The following is a 20508-nucleotide window of genomic DNA, read 5'->3' as shown; positions in this document are numbered from 1 at the left end:
TGTTCAATGTTGGCGTAGACAATTAGTACGCTTGAAATGGAAATACCTGCATATGTTAAATAGGTTAACTCATTTTGGGCAATTGGCGGACTTATAAATGCAGATTGTTTGGGCGAATAATAATAATGTAATAAGAACGTGCAGCAAATAATCATTTGGTGGATAAACTTTGGGCAGACATCTTCTAACGGACCACCTTGATGCGTTTCACTTAAAAAATTATTTTTTGAGTAGAATTATAAAACAGAACATTTGTTTAAAACTTGAAGGAGCGTAATAGTACATGAATTAGTAAAAAAAATTTAAATTTTGAAAATTCTTTTGTTAGGATATTTTGTGATTTGATTATTATAAGCTAAGTTATGCTATGAAAAACATGTTTCATATTGTCTTATTTATAATACCTTCATTCATTTTCATCCCTTAACTAATTTTTTTTTATAATTTAATCATTAAACTCGACTATTAAAAAATTCCTTCAAGTCTCAAAGCTAAGAAAAAAAACTTCCACAACATCGTTTACCCAAAACTATATCAGCATAAGTTATAAATCATTTTTTGGAGTTAAATTGGAGTAATGTAGGATCAATGAACAATAGGCTTGGATAACTATGCTATCCCTATCCCTCTCACTCCAACAGACGTACTTGTCAAAGCAAAACCACGCCCTTTCCCTTTCCCTTTCCCTCTCTTACTATATCTCTCATTCACACTGTCTCTCCCATTTTCTTGCTTGCCAAACAGAAGACAAGAAAAAAGCAATAAAGCATGCATTCCACTTTATCTTTCTCTCGAGCTACCACTGTTCCTACAACTAATTACGCCTTCCATTCTCAATCTCCCATCAATCTCCGCTTCTGTGGACTCAGAAGGGAAGCTTTCGGGATTTCTATTTTGACTCGGTCGAGTTCTGGTCGAGTTCGACTCTCGACTCGTGGACGTTCCAAGAGAATCTCTGCTTCAACTGGAAACAATGGAACTCCTCCAAAATCGTTTGATTATGATTTGATTATCATCGGCGCCGGCGTCGGTGGCCATGGAGCTGCATTGCATGCTGTCGAGAAGGTCATTTTTATTTTATTATTTTTTTCCACTCAATTTTGACGTTATTAATCTTTATCTTTTAACTGAAACTGAAAATCTTTACGTCTTTTTCACTCAATTTTGATGCTATTTTCTTTATCTTTTATCTGTACTGAAAATCTTTATTTTTTTCCACAAAATTTTGACGCTATTTAGCTTTATCTTTGAGCTGAAAATCTGAAACTGTAAATCTTAATGTACTTTTAACTAAAATTTGACTCTATTTAGCTTTATCTTTTTAGCTGAAACTGAAAACCGTTTTGTTTTTTCACTCAATTTTGACGCTATTAAGCTTTACCTTTTAGCTGAAACTGAAAATCATTATGTTTTTTTTCACTCATTTTTTACGCTATTTAGTTTATGTTTTATCTGAAACTGAAAATTTTTATGTTTTTCACTTGGTTTTGATGCTATTCAGCTCTATCTTCTAGCTGAAACTTAATTTCATTATGTTTTTTTCACTCAGTTTGACGCTATATGGCTTTATCTTTTAGCTGAAAGCCTGAAACTTACTTCCTTTCTCTCAGTGGCCTTTTACCTGGTTGTTTAGCAGAACTTCTTTGGAAATGTAATTATTTATAGACAAACTTCTGTAATTTTTCAGTTGTTTATATTTGTTTTTCCTGCTATAAGTGAAGATCAATGGTACATTGATAGTTGATTGCTGTTTTTCCTATTTTTCATGCAATTAATACTTATAATTTGATTCCTGCTTTAATTTTTCTTGTCATGCTCTGGTAATTGCAGGGTTTGAAAACTGCTATTATTGAAGGCGATGTAGTGGGAGGAACGTGTGTTAACCGAGGTTGTGTTCCTTCGAAAGCTCTCTTGGCTGTTAGTGGTAGGATGCGTGAACTTCAAAGTGAGCATCACATGAAAGCTTTGGGCTTACAGGTAATAATAAGATTGAATTGTTATGATTGCTTGTTTGAGACTTAAGCTGAGGCACACGACTTCTATGTTAGTGAGTATTGGACAACGGTATGTGCCCAACAAGGATATGGTCAGATTTTTTCTAAATTTTTTCATGTATTTGGAGGATCCTTGGAGGTGATTTCGCCATATTGTTGTGTTGAGCTCGTGTCAGAAATGAGTGCTTCAAGAAAATTGAAGGGTTGGAGCAAGATAGCATGTCATTGTTTCAAAATATATCAGTATTTGCATTTAAACTGACATGCATTTATGCTCCTAACTGAAAAAAAATGTTGATACTCTCCTAATTTTAATTTGAGCTTCAGTTTATGAGCTGAGTTCAGCATCTGTCATCCTCTGATTATTTCCTTCTGTGCTGTTCTTCATGTTACATATGGTAGGTTTCTGCTGCTGGATACGACAGACAGGGAGTTGCTGGCCATGCAAATAATCTTGCTTCAAAAATTCGAAGCAATTTGACTAATTCAATGAAGGCGCTTGGGGTAGACATTTTAACTGGTTTTGGTACTATTGTGGTAAGCCTAACATACTTTATGTAATAAAATCCATATTCTATAGGTTTTATCATCTCAAGTATCCTTAATTTTCTGTATGTGTATTTAGGGTCCCCAAAAAGTGAAATATGGGAAGGTTGGTTTCACTGACAACATAGTAACTGCAAAAGATATCATCATTGCTACTGGTTCCGTCCCTTTTGTTCCCAAGGGCATTGAAGTTGATGGTATAGTTTTTGTCTTTGAGATCTTGGTTTTCCATTAAAATTCTAAGGCAGCATAGGCATTTAATGCCATTACTACACTACCCATGATACATCAGATATTGTCTATCTTCGTCCTCTTTTACATTTTAATCACTATCTGGGACAACATGCATGAGATTTTTGAGTGGTCATATGTTATGTAACAAGAACACATGCATCAGTTCAACCGAGTGAAATGTGGGAACAAAAGTTTGGATAACAATTTCCTAGTTATCAAGTGCTGCCGAATCAATGGGAATTCTGCATCTGCTACATATAGACGATATGGCCTGAAAACTGGAACTCTAATCCTAGTCTTCCGTAGATTTTATGGGAACTGATCACAGGGTTAAATTTTATTAACAAATAATTTATATCTGTCAACTAGCAACCTGACAGAAATTTGCTTCAGGAGAAACTTGTGGACTTTAACTTTTAGAGAAGGATGCATGAGTTGCATGGATGTAATATTCTGTGTTGTTATTGTTATAGTGTTCTTTCCTCTTTATTTTTATTTTTTTTCCTGTCTCTCTCTCTCATTCTCTAATTATTAATCATAACCTGCAGGGAAGACTGTTATTACTAGTGACCATGCCTTGAAATTGGAGTTTGTTCCTGATTGGATTGCGATCGTAGGAAGTGGTTATATTGGTCTTGAATTTAGTGATGTATACACTGCACTTGGCAGTGAGGTGACACCTCATTCTTTTCTTTTTTTACCTTTGTACATTTTTTATGAAATGAATACAGGAATCTCTTTGAGGATTAAAGGACTGTACATTTACGTTATGCTTTAGATTTTATGTGTCTTTCACCTGAAATCTATAAGTCTTCGAGATGAAGATTGCATTGAAGTTATGCTTCTATACTCTAGGATTAATCTATGCTGTCATTGAAACTCCAAGCTGGGAGGATCTCTACTCTTTGCCGACTTCTATTGTGTACAAAATGACTGCGAGCTAACATAGACCGCATAAAGCATTTCCATATATCTATATTGATATATTCTCTTTGATCCAATTCATACATGGAAAAATAACCATTTACCACGGGATTTAGTCACTGAAATCTCTATTTGCCTTTTGTTATTGTTTATCCCTATTACAAAGTTATAGCATAATTTAAATGCCCCAAAGTCTTTTTTTTAACACAACAAAGCTTATATAAATGGTGTGTGCAGGTTACTTTTATTGAAGCTCTAGATCAACTTATGCCCGGGTTTGATCCTGAGATTAGTAAGTTGGCCCAAAGGGTTCTGATCAACCCAAGGAAAATTGACTACCATACCGGAGTGTTTGCAACCAAGGCATTCTACTGCTTAAATCTTTGTGCATTCTAGCTGGCTGTTCAATAAACGGTTATTGATTACTTTCTTGTTATTTATAGATCACTCCTGCAAGGGATGGAAAGCCTGTTATTATTGAGCTTACTGACGCCAAGACTAAGGAACACAAAGACACTTTGGAGGTATGTGCATATGTTCTTTTGTGTGGAATTCTTGGAATATGCCTTTTCTGTTTGGTAGTTATGGCAGCATATTTTCTTTATAGACAATGTTATCATGTACTGAATTTTCTGCCATATGATGCTTTTCCTGATGTCAAATCTATATCCCTGTTATCTTCTATTTGCTTTTCCCATTTGTTAGTTGTGGCTCTGCTTGATTGAGGTCAATGGTATCTGTTTGAGTGACCCTTTTTCTGTCATTTGCTACAGGTAGATGCAGCCTTGATTGCTACTGGAAGGGCTCCATTCACTAATGGTCTCGGCTTGGAGAATGTATGTCTTCATGGATATCATAGGATTATATGAGATTGTTCATTAAAAGGAAATGGATTTAAATTTATGTATTCCTTTTGATCAGATTAATGTAGTGACACAAAGGGGTTTCGTTCCTGTTGATGAGAGAATGCGAGTAATTGATGCAAATGGGAATCTGGTATGTTTGAAAAATATTTCTGACTGTATATTTTCCCTTGTTGACTTTCAACAAACATTTAGAGTTCGAATGCTAGGTTCCTCACCTGTACTGCATTGGTGATGCAAATGGTAAAATGATGCTTGCTCATGCAGCAAGTGCACAAGGAATTTCGGGTAAGTGCCTGCTAACTTATTCTTTGCTAATTCGTAGCTGATATTTTCATTTGGATCCATTTTATCTTTTGCTTAAATATCTTGATGCAGTCGTCGAACAAGTCACTGGAAGAGATCACGTGCTTAATCACCTCAGTGTCCCAGCAGCTTGCTTCACTCACCCTGAAATAAGCATGGTTGGTTTGACAGAGGTGAATACCGACTTGCAAACACCCTCAATTTCTGATTTATTATTAAGTTAAATTGGTTCAGTTTTTCCATTTTAGCATAATATTATTGCCATTGATTAGACCTGACAATGTTGATCATGACATCAACATAGAAAAAATATCTAAAATGGTACATGAAACACGTCACAAAAAGGTATACGAACATAACACAAATATATGAACATGTCAAAATCTATATAACAAAAATTATTAACTTGTCAAATTAAAATATCTTAAACAAGATTATGACACGAGAAATTACACACACGCTAGATGTTACAAAAGTTGCCCCATTTATGTTTTTTTCACCATTTCAGTGCTTTCCTTCATTTACCTAAAATTGTACACATGCTGTAAAATATCTGAAAATTTGACAATGCTATAACTTCACAGCCTCAAGCAAGAGAGAAAGCTGAGAAGGAAGGGTTTGAAATAAGTGTTGCCAAAACAAGTTTCAAGGCTAATACAAAGGCACAGGCAGAAAACGAAGGCGAGGGGCTTGCAAAGGTTATTTCTTGAGACCTTACTTGAACAGTAACTAAATCAATGAACATTTTAACGATATTAATAGATGATCAATGGGTTGTTTTCATTTCTTTCACATGGTTCTCCATTATACAAAAGGTTATTTCCTAATTTTCACAAAGTGCCGGAAACAAATATTTATCAGTTCTAAAAAATGACTAATTGAAACTTATAAGATATATAGGGGCTGAATTCTTAAAATAAAAGTATTGAGGAAAGAAGTTTGATTTCTTTGATAGAGCTAGAATCAACAATGGACTATGGTCTCTTTTCATCCTTTTGTTTGCTTTTGTTTTTCTCTTTTGAACTTCATCTCAATCTGTTGGTATAGTTGCTAAATTTTGCGGAAGTTATTTCCATGCAGTTGATTTACAGACCTGACAATGGAGAGATTCTTGGAGTTCATATTTTTGGCTTGCATGCAGCGGACCTTATCCATGAGGCATCAAATGCCATAGCTTTAGGAACACGAATCCAGGTGGGTCTTGTGTGTGAAAACCAAAATATTTTGGCTTCACACTTCTCTTTCCTGGAAGCTCGGTTAAGCTTTTAAATCATAAATACTTATGAGTGTTTGTTTTCACCATTCAGGACATCAAATTCGCAGTTCACGCACATCCAACATTGTCGGAAGTTCTTGATGAACTATTCAAATCAGCAAAGGTGAGTTTTGGATCCTTCTTACACTGCTCTCAAGAGTTACTGAACTTTTACCTCATAAGATTTTGTGATTATGCACTGACAAGGCATAAACTGTTACTTGGACTTGAGTCCTGAGTGTTGGATAAGGATGTGTCAAATATGGGTATGTTCAAATATTTTGAAGTTTTTCCATATGATGAACGATCCTTGGATTATCATATGCATTGGATACAGGTGTTGGACATGAAAACTTTTGAGAAAAATGAAGAGTTAGGGCAGCATAGGGCATAGATATTTGCATTACTCCAAATCAGATGCACAACAAACCTCTCAACATGCAATTTGATTTTATTGGTTGACCAGGTTAAAGCCCCTGCATCAACTAGTAGCCCAATAAGTGAACCAGTTGCCGCATAAGCTTCTCGACGCCTCCGTATATAATTTTTTGAACAACTTTGTATTAGGGAGTATCGAGGAACCTCATTTCCCTTGTTGGCGATAGACATCGACACAGCAGCCAAAGCGGGAGAGGAAATTTTTCATGTTAATCATGGTTGTGCTTATAGTGTTTTAGCAGCTGTGTCTTTGTTTATGAAGCTGTTGTGATGTGATGATAAATTATATGTTGTAAGTTGCTATTCCTTGTCCCTTGTAGAGAGGCTTTGGAGGCGTTAAAAGTAGGATAAGGAACATCCTTGTTGTCCTTTTGGAACTAGATAATCACATTGGCATTATAAAAATATTGTATAAAGGATAAGAAAGTCTGTTGGAGAAAAATGGATCTATTTGTCTTTAAACATCAAAGTTGGAACTATCATTGGCTGTTATGGTTATTAACCTATTCTTTCTATGCTGAATTAATACAATTATAGAAAAATTATAAAATTCAAAAATATTAAACACTCTAACCATTCAAAATATTATTAAAATGTTAAAAAAGAAGAATGTATTAAATATATATATTAAAACTATAAAAATAATGAAATTTAAATAAATAAATAAAAGGTCAATCTCATTTTTCCATCTGTGCTACACAAAGTTGTAATGAAATGTTTTTTTTTATATCTTGATTTTTTAATTTTTTAAAAATATTTTTGATAGTAAACGTCAACTGTTTGATTTTCTGGGGAAGAAAATGGTGACCGAAAAAGGACAGGCAAATCACCGAATAAAAAAAGCCAAAAGCCAAAAGCCAAATCTGGGTTCAGTGAATCCAAACCAAACTAGAACCGTTAAATTCTTATTTAGATTAAATAATAATGTTATAAAAAATTTTAAAAAATCAAATTACGTGAATTTAAAATAGAAAAATAAAAGTACAACAATTAAATTTTGATGAGATTAAATTTGCCTAAATTGTTCGACGTGTAAGTGATACCTTGACAAAAAGATCTCATGTCTAATATTCTTTTATTTATTTAAATACCTCAACTATGTCATTTTCTTTTCTATTGATTAAATTAAATTTGATTTTAAGTTTGTTTGGCAATTAAATTAAATAGCAATTTTCTAGTTCATGTTTAATGGTACAAATTATAATTAATATATTTACATGATTTATATTTTTAAAAATAAAAATTATTAATATGATAAAAATAATCCATATGTATTTTGTCGGTCTAAAAGGTCCTAATATGATTACTAATAAAATAACAAGAAAAATAAACATCATATGCAATTTTATCTAATTGTTCTAGTGCATATTTATTGGGTTATTCTCTTTTTAATATTTAACATATGCTTCTTATCATCATATGTTAGTCATTGGCTAAATTCAACATCATCTGAATTTAAATCCACCATCATTAATATTATCAAAATCTTCTTCTTCAAAGTATGAAACTCTCAATTCCATCTATGATTGAAGTTGAGAAATATGCAATATGTTAGCATGATCCAACCTTGTTACTAAGGTGATGTTAATAAGAAATTTTTTTTTTTTAAACAACAAATGTCTTCTCAACCATTCTCTTAAATATCTCCACCTAAAGAGCTTGCAAACTATCTATGATGTTTTTGTTTGACATCATTTTCTTAAATGGTATCATATTTCACGATATTGTGCAAGAAAACCGTTTCTATTTGCACGATTAGCATCAACCTTATAATATTTGGGTTCACAATGCAAAATAATTTGTAATTTTAATTATAAAAATTGTATGAACTTAATTTAAAGAAAGACTTATGTTAAATTATATCTCTTTTATAATACTTAAATTAAGTAAAAAAATGTTATAAATTATTCAAAATTTTCATATCGCTTCTTATAAATAATATAAATTTTTATCATAATTTTAGAAAATTATTATTTATAAATAAAAAACTGTAACATAATTTTTATGGGTTATGCTTTGGGCTTAAAGATTTCGACCTTTTGCCAGATTCAATTAAGGTTGAAATTCATCTCATCAGCCACCTTGGCTTTTGATTCCCTAGATTTTGTTCTTGTAAATATATTTTTTGGATTTTTCCACCATATCAAAAGCCACGTCGATAAAACATTTTCCATTAAACCGGCTCAAAAGTGAAATCTCAAATAAAAAAACGCAAACATTGAGGACCTTTTTGGTCTAAAATAAACCCGGTTCATCAATTGGAAATCATAATCCAATTATTGTTCTTTTAACAATTTATAAATAATACTTCGACAAACAACCCTAATCTAAGGCCTAGGCCTATTGGGCTGAGTGAAAAACCTAATCTTCCCAAACATATAATGAATTTGTCCCATTAAATAGCAAATTCATTATATCCTGATCAAAATCCATCTATTTCACTTATAATAAGATTTGTTACTTTTAATATACATGCAACCCTGCACTTAGGTCAACATCTTAGTGGGTATAACCATCACAAAATCCAATACCCTAAAACCAAGGTTTCACCTAGGTCCTAAGCTACTTCAACTATTAACTTGTATGTCCTACCATAACCCCAACGAAAACAATTACGGATCCGCAATCACTTACCTCACACTTCAAACTCTTTGAAACAGTTAGAAGGTTACTGGTATACGTCGGTTGCATTTACAAACACATCCTCAATGTCCATGTGATAAATCCTGAATGTCTATGTCTTCATGCATCCATGCAGGAAGTAGGGTCCCGGAGGCTTTGATATTCCAACTGCAAAAACAGAATTTTGTAGGTAACTTGATGAACAAAATAGAATCAACCTCTTTCGGGTTACAGACGATTCACTTACCATTGCTTGATCATAAGCCAACTTCATTCTCCGATAGTCTTCTTGTGCTTTCTTTGAGCGAAACATAGCTTGAACTCGAACAACAGCTTTCTCGACGCGTTGTTCAGCTTGTTTTCTGCTGGTTCTGTAGAAGTCCTCTTCAGTGTCACTTTCCGGCCTTTGCTCTGTGACCGTGTCAACTGTGTTAATTTGTAGCCCACGCAAACCTCTTCTCTTTAATCGCCACCGCAGAATTGCTTTCTCAAGCACACCAACTGACCAGGTAATCTTGCGGTACTGCCTCCTTACTAGGAGGCCCCGGAAAGCCGCCTGCATTAGTTTTCATGCAATGTCAATGGTCGAATAATCGTTTCTATTCCAAGCAGTCACGTGTGCGCACACACATACATATCTATACATATACTCATGAATAGAATAGTAAGAAGAAAAGGGAGAATAATTACTTGGATTTTGGTAGCCTGGTGGCGCATATTAAGGAACTCTTTACGAATTTTCCAAGTTCGGAACCTATATTGAATCCGGGCAGCAGCAGCCATCTTTCTTTTGGTCTCAAAGTTGCGAAAGGCATGTTGAATCTTCATAGCTGCAACTATACTTCGTGCTTCATCCTCTGGAGTGGAAGACTCAATTTCTTTAGTTCGTATTTTCAAGGAGTGCGCCCTGAATGCATTCTGAATGCGTGCAGCCGCATCAGCAGCAGTCCTATAAGCTGCTAAACTTTCCTTCAAATATAACTCATCTTCGTTAAGGGTATCAGTGTGTGTTACTTCTGTTCTACTGGTTTTTAGAGAGCCACTAGCATTTCCAGCTACAGCCATTTCATTGAACTGTGCCACGAGAGCCTCTTCGGAAAGATAAGCAGCTAGCCCATCATAACCCTTCAAAGATGCAAGGTCAGCAGCAGTGCAACCATTTGGATTTTGGGTGGTGGGGTCTGTCACCAAATTTGGCTTTGCCCCTGCAGATAAAAGAGCAGCAACCATTTTTTCCCTGGATGGGGATTTTTTGCGATCAGATATACAATTCGAAGCTGTTTCAAGATCGACGAAGGTAAAAGAAAATGAAAAAGAAAAACATAAGTTCAATTTCTGGACAAGAGCATACACCAGCAAACAAATTACAAACAAAAATAGGTTTATGTGGAGACAAAACACTGATTCAACGCCATTAAATTTCATCATACTCCAAAGGAAAGGAACAAAGAAATGCGTTATCAACTAAGATGCGAACTTAAGAATCGCTGACACAGACGCCTTAGGCAGCCTCAGTATTATAGCTTAGAACAATAAGAATTACTTAAAGCATTCCAGTTCTCAGAAAATTTGAGACTTAAAATATACGGCCAGCATATAAATGTTAAGAATGACGTAAAACGAACTTGCCTCCCATAATATGCTGCCCAATGAAGAGCTGTCCATCCACGTTTATCACGAAAATCCAGTGACAAGCCAGACCATGAAAATAGATGAATAGCCCAAGTATACCCAAGGATGGCACATAAATGAAGCACTCCTAGACCTTCAGTATCAAAGTCGGTTATTTTAGAGCCTTCAATTATTCTTTCCAACAGCCAGTCCTTGAGTCTGTTCTTTAAAGCAATTTCAAATAAACCATCTTTTGCTTGTGTAAAAGAAGCTCTATTTTCTTCAATTGACTTGAGCAAATATGTCCAACTATTGGATATGCTAGTAGTCTTTTGAGCAAAAGTCTTAGCCTCCTTCAAGGTATTTGGTGAAACTTTACCCGATAAAATGTTAAGGCTCTTGGAAGTAGAGAAGAGCAAATAAGCAAGCCTCATCTGCAATCGGAACTCCTTCCACCTCGACTCATCTTCCACAGGAACTAACGGATCATGTGATAAAGGAACACGATACTCAAAACTAAGAACTTGGCTGATGGGTTTATGGCCGTCAAGACTCATATACAGGTTCACTAGTCCAGGGGAATGTTGCAGTAACACACAACGATAAACCCCAACTTGAATAATTTCTGCTGGATTACATACATCACCGCATACACAAAACAAATTGGACTTAACAAGATGTTGATAAGCTTGATGAAAGAATCCAGTGACTAAAATCTGCAAATTAATAGATAAACAGTTGTTATTCAAATCAATATTTTCTAGCATCAATTCCATGATCATAAATAATCATTGCAGCAAAAGTGGGGATATTTCTAACAACCCAGAGAGATAGAAAAGAATTTTTTTAAGAAAAAACCTTTGTCTTTTCAGTTGAATAGGCCCACTCATGTGAGACTTCAGTTATGGTAAATATGTGCTCAGGAGAGGTGAAGGAATCTTGAACCGATGAAACTGATGATTCTTGCATAGAGTCTCCTGAAACTGGGGATTCAGTGATAGTGTAGTTCATCCACTTTCCAAAACTGTCCTGACCATTTAAACCATCATTGATCAAAAGGTCCAATGGATCACCGGCCCCTGTGGCAATAGAGTCTTTCTGCTGCACATCAGGATTTATTTGGCTACTAGATATTGTATTACAGACAGTCGTTGGGGTGTTGAAGTAAGTATTATTACTCTGAGCAACTGGCTCAACTAAATTAACAAGCATAGAAATTTCCATTGATAAATTATCAGCTGAGATAGGGCCACCCTGCAAAAGTGAAGCAGCTTGGGTGGTTATCAACCATTTGAGCAACCAAATATTAAAAAGGAAAATATTTAAGTGATCTTCACAATAAAAACAAATCACTAACATGTGAATCTAAAAAAGAGGATAAACAGACAAAGAAAAGATATGAATACTAAAAGAAGCCGAAGCAAATGCTTCGACACATACAAAACCTATATATGTAGGGAAGAAAGTACATATAAGATTAGATGACAAACAATAAAGTATATTTGCCTACAATGACAAGTCAAACAAGTTGCCATTAGGATAAAGAAAGAACCAATTTTATTTTTTTTTAAGAAAAAATTCTTTTCTTAAGAAAGATATAGAAATTTAGAAACTTAAAAGAGCTATGAAATTGTTCTGCTCACATAATTTAAGAAGCCATTTCCTGCTGTTTGGTTCAATTGCTGAAAGCAAGAATTATTGTCTGCCATCAAAATAGAGTGAGTTAACAATTTAGCAAATGAACAAGGGGTATTGTTTAAAATAGAAACCAATAAGTTACCTCTTCTAGATATAGTTGAGTCATTACTATCATTTGTCACCAGAAGCTCATCCCATTCAAGTGTATTAATCTCATGAAGCCTCATCTCATGATTTCTGACATCAACACTATTACCGGGTTCTGTTCACTTTTCAGGATTGCAATCAATAAGAACATGAAGTATTTATGTATAGCAAAAAACATGATAAACAATGTTATGCTGACAACTTGTTGGCATAACTCAATGTCAATGTCAATATCACCTAGAGGTCCTTTCTCACCTTCATAATATGCATTACCAGCTCCAGAATCAAATTCTTCCATAACATTTAAAGGAGTAGACTGATCAGTTATTGAACTGGAATTTGAATTCCCAGGTGTTGCTGGAGAACCCTGTGACTGTACCACAATCAACAAAGGTCAACCAATAACTGCCTCTAAGGTGTACAAAAATATAAAAGAATGCTTTGCAAGGAGAAAGTGCCTCCAAAATTTCAGTTTTTTTTATCTTAACACCAACCTCCTGTGTTTCACGATAGTGAACAAGAACTATGTGTTCCAGAGACCTGAAGCAAAATAAATAATAATAGATGGTCAGGCTAATCATGATCAGTCTATTAAGATAGACTGAAATTTGAGATAGAGGAGTGAGTTTCATGATTTAATTTTCAACTCAAAATAGGTGGGAAAAAATAGGCAATGTAAAGTTATAGATCTAAGCAACATACTTGTCAAGTAGCCAATAACACCTCCGAACAAAGGTAGGGTTATCTTGGCCATGTGCATAATATACATGAATCCTTTCTTCATTACCAACCTGAAATGTTGAATGAAATAAAATTCCAACAGATTATGTTTTCTCAAAGTAATTATATTTTAGCCAGTCAAAATAACAAATAACATAAATTCCCAAGTCATTGGAGATAAAGTAACATCATTCATTTACTGCGAGGACATTAAATTTAAAAAAAAAAAAAAAGAAGATGCAAGCCAACACATAGTGTGCCCACCAGAAGGTTCTACAAAAGTAAAACTAATCTTGCAAGCCATGAAGGAAAAACTAGCAATAGAATAGTGTAAACCATAGGATAATCTTTAATGCACAAAGAGAACACAGCATGCAGGTTTTCAGTGTATGAAAATAGCAGAATCTTACAATATTTCCCACATTATGTTGTGCATATTTATAAACAATGACAGGAGTAAAAGAAGAGAAAGGACAATTACAAAACCAAAAATTTGAATCTCAAAATTCCAGAGAAATGCAGTTATTCAACTAGCTATAACGACTAACAAACTCCATCAATAACAGGTTGTGCCATTTGCAGGGCTTATGGTACAAGAAAATCTCACTTTTAAGTGTTCATGAGCTTCTTTAACAGTCTTCCCATCCTTTTTCTTTTTCCAGTTATGACCATCTTTTCGGAAGTTTCGGAGCATCTTTCGGTCAAAAAATACAATAGTACCACCTACAACATCAAGAATACAGTTAGTTATTCTATAAGTATACTTGTTTAGTACTTTAAGTACGGAAGTTACACAGGAAACATACTGTTCATTTGAAAGCAAAGTCATAATTTCCTAATGTCTATAGCCAAAAATAACAATAATAATAATAATTTCCTAAAGCCATAAGTAATACAACAGGACATTCTCTTACAAAATGCTGACTTGTGGCAATCCATTAATACTGCATTAGATTAAACAAATATGCCTATGCTTAGTTGATGCATTTGGTTTTTGCTAATAATGAATAGGAAGCAAAAGACAAATAGCAATAACACCAAGCCTAACTTAACTCACAAAAAAGGAAGTTTATTATTAACTATTGACATAAACTTAGCAGAAATTAACATAACTGGCGGTATGAACTTAAAGAACAGTAAAGCTAAGTCATTTATTTCTTTAAGCAGACCTTTCAGCAATTAAACATAGATTAGCTTGTTGCTTCACTGAAATCAAGAAAAAAAAAAAGAAAATGGGAAGGGGAAGGGGGAACTGATTATCATCAGAAGTTACTTTTGGGCAGGTTCACCGGCTTCACGTAGATGGGGAAATACTTGTGGTTGCAAAGTATTGCATGAATTTCATTTGGACGTAGCCATCTAGACTTGGCTTCTTCCATCATAGTTTGAACATCCAAATCTGTCCTCCAAACAGAAAGACGATAAAAACTAAAATTAGCAAAAGAGAAACATACGCTTAACTATGGTATAAAGCATGACATTAACAAATTATTAGAAAAAATTAACAGCACATGAAGCTCAAAGTAACTTAATGCAATAGTTTATAAAATTTTTGTTCATCTAAATTTGTTTTCAAAGCAAATAACCACTTCTCCAGCTTTCAAAGATCAAAAACTCATAAAGAACTTCAACTATTCAAGATATTAAGCCAAAATAAAAGCCAAAAGTTAAGAAATTACTTCCAAAAACTAATAAGTCATATCTCCTTACAATTTACTGAGTGGTCAAGCAAGCTAGTACATACTTCACAGAACAATTCCTAGCTTTGTTTGGTAAATTGAAAAAATTAAGTAATTATTTAAACAGAATATAATTATATTGTTTTGTAACAGTAAATGATGGATTTTGAAAATTATTATAATTTAAATCTATTTTGACCCATCACTTAATTCAAATATAATATTTTTAAAAACAAAATTGTTCTGCTTATAAATAATACTGCTACGTAAGACTACAATTATCAAAGACACATTCACCAATTTAACTATACAAAAGTGAAATTAACAAAAAAAAGTCCGTACAACACCTGCCAAGGTACGGAAACCGTGAATCTCAGAACCGACGAGCAGGCTCGAACAGCCAACGTCCATAGCCGGAATCAGAGAGAAATTTCAATATAGCAGCTTGTTCCAACAACTGAAACAAAAATGAAAAAAAAAAAAAGAAAGAAAGAAAAACTGAAGTGGAATTCAAGAAAATTCAACGCATATAAAAACAAGATTGTTGAAAGAAAACATAACAATAACGATCAATAAACTAAATAATAAAAAAAAAAACTTAATCCAAAACCTAACCTTGTTTAAATCGAGACTGTTTTTGAGCTTTGAAAAATGGAAGCCTGACGAAAATGGAGACGAAGAGAGTGAGCTGATCAGAAAATTATTAAAAAATGGGAAAAACCTCCATTATTTTGCTGCAAAAATATTTTGGCAGCCTTAGTTTTAGACTGATTAGGTTTTATTTGTTTTTTATTCTCTTTATTTTTATATATTTGTTTTTGTTCTATTTTTGATATGTTGAAAGTAAATATTAAAATTAATTTCAATCATATAATAATTTAATATACAAATAATATTTTTAATTTTAATTTTAACATGTTATCAATACTTTCTCAAAGATTAGTCAAATTAAACTTAGTCCAACAATTTGATTACAAATTTTTACCTTCTTTAGTAGAAGATAAAATCCTTAATTTTTTTAAATCTAATAATTAGAATATTATACCAAACATATCATCTCCTTTAAAATATCTTTCTTTTTTTTTTTTTTTTGAGAATATCAAGTATGGATCTTGAGAAAATTACTAAAATAATTTATTACTAAAGTAATATTGATTCAAAATTAAATTATTGAAATAATATGTTTACTACAGAAAACCAAAAAAAAAAAAAGAAGAAGAAGATTAATGGAGGCCCACATCATATTATTTCAATAATTAATTTTGAACTAATATTATTTTAGTAATAAATTATTTTATTCATATTATTTTAATCATTTTCACATGGATCTTAGATGTATTAATAAAATATTTAGTTAATTTTGTTTTCTTGGTGAATACATAGATCCTAAATCAATGTGTGAGGCCAACCATTTTCAATACATTATTTAAAAATGAAATAAAAATAATTAATAAATTTTCTATGTTATTATATTACAAATCTTAAATAAACTCTAAATCAATATGTAAATCACTTTTCTTCTATTGGAATCGGGTTATGGATTGCTATTAATAATGACTAACTTCTTCTCATGTTGTTAGTTTTTGAGAGATAAACGGTTAGTCATAGGATAAAGATAGAATCGCCAAGTTTATAATTAAAAGATGAGATGAACAACCACCATACTGTATCTCATGATTTACAAACCACTCTTTAAGTATAATATTACAAATAGGAAAACTAAAATTAATTAATTTAATTAATTAATATTTTTTCTAAGCTAAATACGATAGATACAAAATTAATTTGTAAGTTGCACATTGACCTTTTAAATACATATTTAAGAATAAAAACGATTGATAACATAATTTTTAATAAATATAAATATTAAACCAACTCATGATAACTCATGCAAACCAAACTTTTTAATATACAACATTTAAAATCTTTTAATATTCTAGTATAAATATAATAAAATAATGACTTAGAAGACAAAGTTTAATATATATCTATACCATATATAAAATAATAATACTAATACATTTTTAGAAATTTTAAAATAATTGCAAAGTTTAATAAAATAAATTTTACCGTTTATTTTTTTTATGATAGTAAATAATTATTTATAAAAATAAAACAATATAACCAAAAACAAATACAATTATATAATTGATAGATTTAAACTCTTAAGAGAAGTAAATTTTAATTTGTAAAACAAAATCAATTATATTATTTTTCATTTTTATGTATTTATGATTGAATTTAACAAATATAAATTTTATAAATTTTTATTATTATTTAAAATTTATTTAATTACAAACTCTTTAAGCTTATTAAATATGTTGTCTTTAAATTTATATTAGAACCACTTCGTAAGGATGTTGTTTTAAGCTTTGGTGGTCTAAATTTTCGCGTGCATGTTACTTAATAAATATTAGGCATAGTATTAACACCTTTTCCCATATCTTGCAAATCATATCTCTATCAATTGAGGCACCCCCTCCGTGAATTATACACAGCTCTTTATGGAGGTTGGGGACAAAACCCAACACAAAGACAATACCTTCAATTGTTAAGGGATCGGTCGACTGTTTGGCAAACAACATTTTGACGACTTCTATAGAAGTAGTCGATCCCCCACAACAATAAAAGCACCTTTTAACACTATTTTTCAATGATGAGTTGTAAACACTCCATCATTAATACACTTTTTTCAAAATATGTGGTGGTGCACCCTCTCCCCTTGAAACATCATTGTCACGCGCAAAGAACGAAACTCTTCACCTAGTGATCCTTTCATGACACAAATCACCTTTGTAACATTTGCATTGGAAAGTTGTTTGGAAAGTCTCGATGTAGGCCACTAACCCACCTCTCAAGTGCAAGGGATGGGGAGCAATTATTATACCCCCACTAAAGCATGACACATGACAAGCTGTTAGGCAGTTTATGAATGACCTTTTGCAAGAAGCAATTCGCAAGGAACGGTCTGCAAGTGACCCTTTGTAAGCCTTGTCTAAGTCGGCAACAACTAACCTATAATAGCACTATCACCTAATCAACCCGCACAACCATGCTGGACACTATATTGTCTACTATGTGCCACTACAGGACAAGGGGGTGACCCCTCTTATATAAGCTTAAGTTCCTTAGCAACCCTTATATATCAACCTTAGAGTATCTTCCTTTTCTTTCTCTTTACATTCACTCTCCACTTGTCATAGGTGAATTGACACTCATTTTCAAAATCAGTCTATATAAATTAATAGGACAACTATGTGATTTTGCAAGGTTGGCATTTCCAAGATTGAAAGACTCAATTTTGTTCTTTCCTATCATTTCCCATTGCATTTTCATTAAAAATTTTAATTGCATGTGAATTAGGGGTTTGATAAAAGAGCTTGCCTTGTTATTAACATTTTCAAACAAAAAGTTTATTTGGAGTTTAATAAGACAATTTCAGTTTTCCCTTTTATTTAATTATCTTTATTAATTAATTAAATTCCAATAAAAAATGAAATATTGAAGAAGACCCGATGGAACCCAGATTCCAATTTCATATTCTTCCTTCTTTTCAGTTGATGCATGGTAACAACATACAATGTTAAACAGTATTGTACTTATTCTACTCACCATTTCCCTCTCTCTTTCTCTTCAATTAAACCTTTACAACTAAATTCAACTTACAAAATAAAAATAAGCTTAATTGAAATTGAAATTAAAAAAAAAAAAAAAAAAAAAAGAGTAAATGTAAATGTTTATAAATGAACAAGTATCTAAGTTTTACAGGAACAAAGCGAATTCCCAACTCCTTTCTTTGCTCTCCTCTTTTTCCTTGAATTTAAAATTTTAAATTTAATATAAAATTGAATAATAAACTACTTAAAAATTTAAAATTCAATATAATTTTACTAAATTACCCCTCATTAAGTCTAGAAATAACAGTGTGACACGGCGACTTGCAAATTCAACACTTGGTTGCAATCTATATTTTTGGTCACGAGGCATTTTTGGACCGTCAATAATGAATCTATTTTATATTTTGGTCAGAAAATAATGGTGAATAATGGATCTTACTCCACAATGACTCCACATTTGAAGAAAATCAGGCATATAGTAACAAAAAGACATCACTAAATTGATTGATTACATTACAATTTTTGTCGGCTTCAATCATATATGCATATATTCCCTATATTATATACTTATTACCGGTTAAGGTATTAACACATCTTACGTGATGTATCAAAAGATATAATATATTCGCATTATAATTTATTTGTTCAAAAAAAAAATCAAAATTCAAAAAGAGATATCCAAGCATCAAGATAAATTGAAAATCATTTCTCTTAAAAATATTCTCTATGAATTTATTGTTAAATTTTTTGGCACCTCGTTTCATTTCTTTAAGACTTTAATTTTTGTAAACATATAAATTGTAAAGGTCTTTTTGTAATTTATTCTCTTTCATTTCAGTAATTGTAAATTGAAAGAATTTTAGTTGAGTCACAAAAACTAAAATGAGTTCTAGTTAAACCATTAAAGCTAAGGGGAATGTTCCATCTTAGCCTTGTGAAAAAGATACGGATTATAAAGGTTATACTTTGTTCTTGAAATGTATCAATTTAAATATAGCGAATTGAGAAATCCTTAGTTAAGGTATACTAAGAGAGCGGAGATAGGCAATTGGGGCAGAATCACTATAAATCAAATTATCCAAACTTTTCTTTCATTCTCTTATCATTTAGAAAAATTTGTTGAGATTTTTAAAATACCAATTTACTCCCCCTCTCGTATTTTTGAGTTTAACACACACGATACAAATTTAATAACTAAAAAAGATGAAAAATTAAATGTAGAGTTAAAATAACTTTTCTTTTTATAAGGTAGAAGAGTCAAAAAAATCATTATGCCTAATATATTGTATATATATAATTCCGGTTAGACACTCATTTAATATAAAATCAAATTTTGTTACCCACACTTCTTATCCCTAATATTATATAAAACAAATAAACCTTCTTGCCCCCTCCTCTATTTTAAAAAGTTTAGCTGACATACACAATGCAGTCCAACGTTCTTCATTTTGCCACGTAAAATAAACTTGGTTATCTACATAAGTAAAATAAATTTGAATTAAGTCAAATATTTAACATTATCCTTATCAAAATTAAAATCAATTTAAATATCAAATATTTAAAAGTATTTATTCAAATTCATTAAAATAATAATTTTAATATTTTAATTTAAAATATTATTAATTTTATTTATTACTAAATTTTCATTACACCCATATACATTAGAAAAGTATTTATAAATAAACTTTTCTTTAGGCTTTATTATATTTTTATTTGTTTTATTTAAGCATGCATATAAAAATAGTTAAAGATGGAAATACAATTATATTAATATTTAATTATTTATTAAATAAGACTTTTAAGTAATTTTTATTAAGTTGATGTCTAATTGACTCATAGCATTAATTATACATATTAAAATTTCATCACATATGTATATGTTTGGAACTTACATATTTAGAACATAGATTTGGG

The 20508-nt window shown here is 31.9% G+C and overlaps 2 protein-coding genes across 2 annotated transcripts; one reads left to right on the top strand and one right to left on the bottom strand.

The window, feature by feature from the left end:
* The first annotated feature begins 546 nt into the window (after nt 1-546).
* On the top strand, nt 547-7002 carry LOC108456762 (dihydrolipoyl dehydrogenase 2, chloroplastic-like). The gene is made up of 15 exons (XM_017755415.2): nt 547-1065; nt 1831-1977; nt 2397-2531; nt 2620-2737; nt 3323-3447; nt 3936-4061; nt 4142-4222; nt 4472-4534; nt 4620-4694; nt 4771-4849; nt 4940-5040; nt 5452-5565; nt 5948-6061; nt 6175-6246; nt 6589-7002. The coding sequence occupies exons 1-15, from the start codon at nt 769-771 to the stop codon at nt 6640-6642; spliced, it is 1701 nt and encodes a 566-aa protein (XP_017610904.1). The 5' UTR covers nt 547-768; the 3' UTR covers nt 6643-7002.
* Nucleotides 7003-8787: 1785 nt separating this feature from the next.
* LOC108456761 (calmodulin-binding transcription activator 5) lies at nt 8788-15817 on the bottom strand. The gene is made up of 14 exons (XM_017755413.2): nt 15593-15817; nt 15325-15434; nt 14572-14697; nt 13906-14021; nt 13281-13369; nt 13073-13118; nt 12834-12951; nt 12574-12693; nt 12437-12495; nt 11652-12047; nt 10812-11509; nt 9873-10419; nt 9430-9738; nt 8788-9350 (listed from the first exon to the last, which is right to left on the bottom strand). Exons 2-14 carry the CDS (start codon nt 15386-15388, stop codon nt 9303-9305), a joined length of 2736 nt encoding a protein of 911 aa, XP_017610902.1. The 5' UTR covers nt 15389-15434; nt 15593-15817; the 3' UTR covers nt 8788-9302.
* Between the last annotated feature and the right edge of the window lie 4691 nt (nt 15818-20508).

Source organism: Gossypium arboreum, chromosome 9, assembly GCF_025698485.1.
Source record: "Gossypium arboreum isolate Shixiya-1 chromosome 9, ASM2569848v2, whole genome shotgun sequence".
Classification (NCBI taxonomy): Eukaryota; Viridiplantae; Streptophyta; class Magnoliopsida; order Malvales; family Malvaceae; genus Gossypium; species Gossypium arboreum.
The sequence above is the reverse complement of the archived record's forward strand: the minus strand, read 5'-3'. Positions and strand labels throughout refer to the sequence as shown.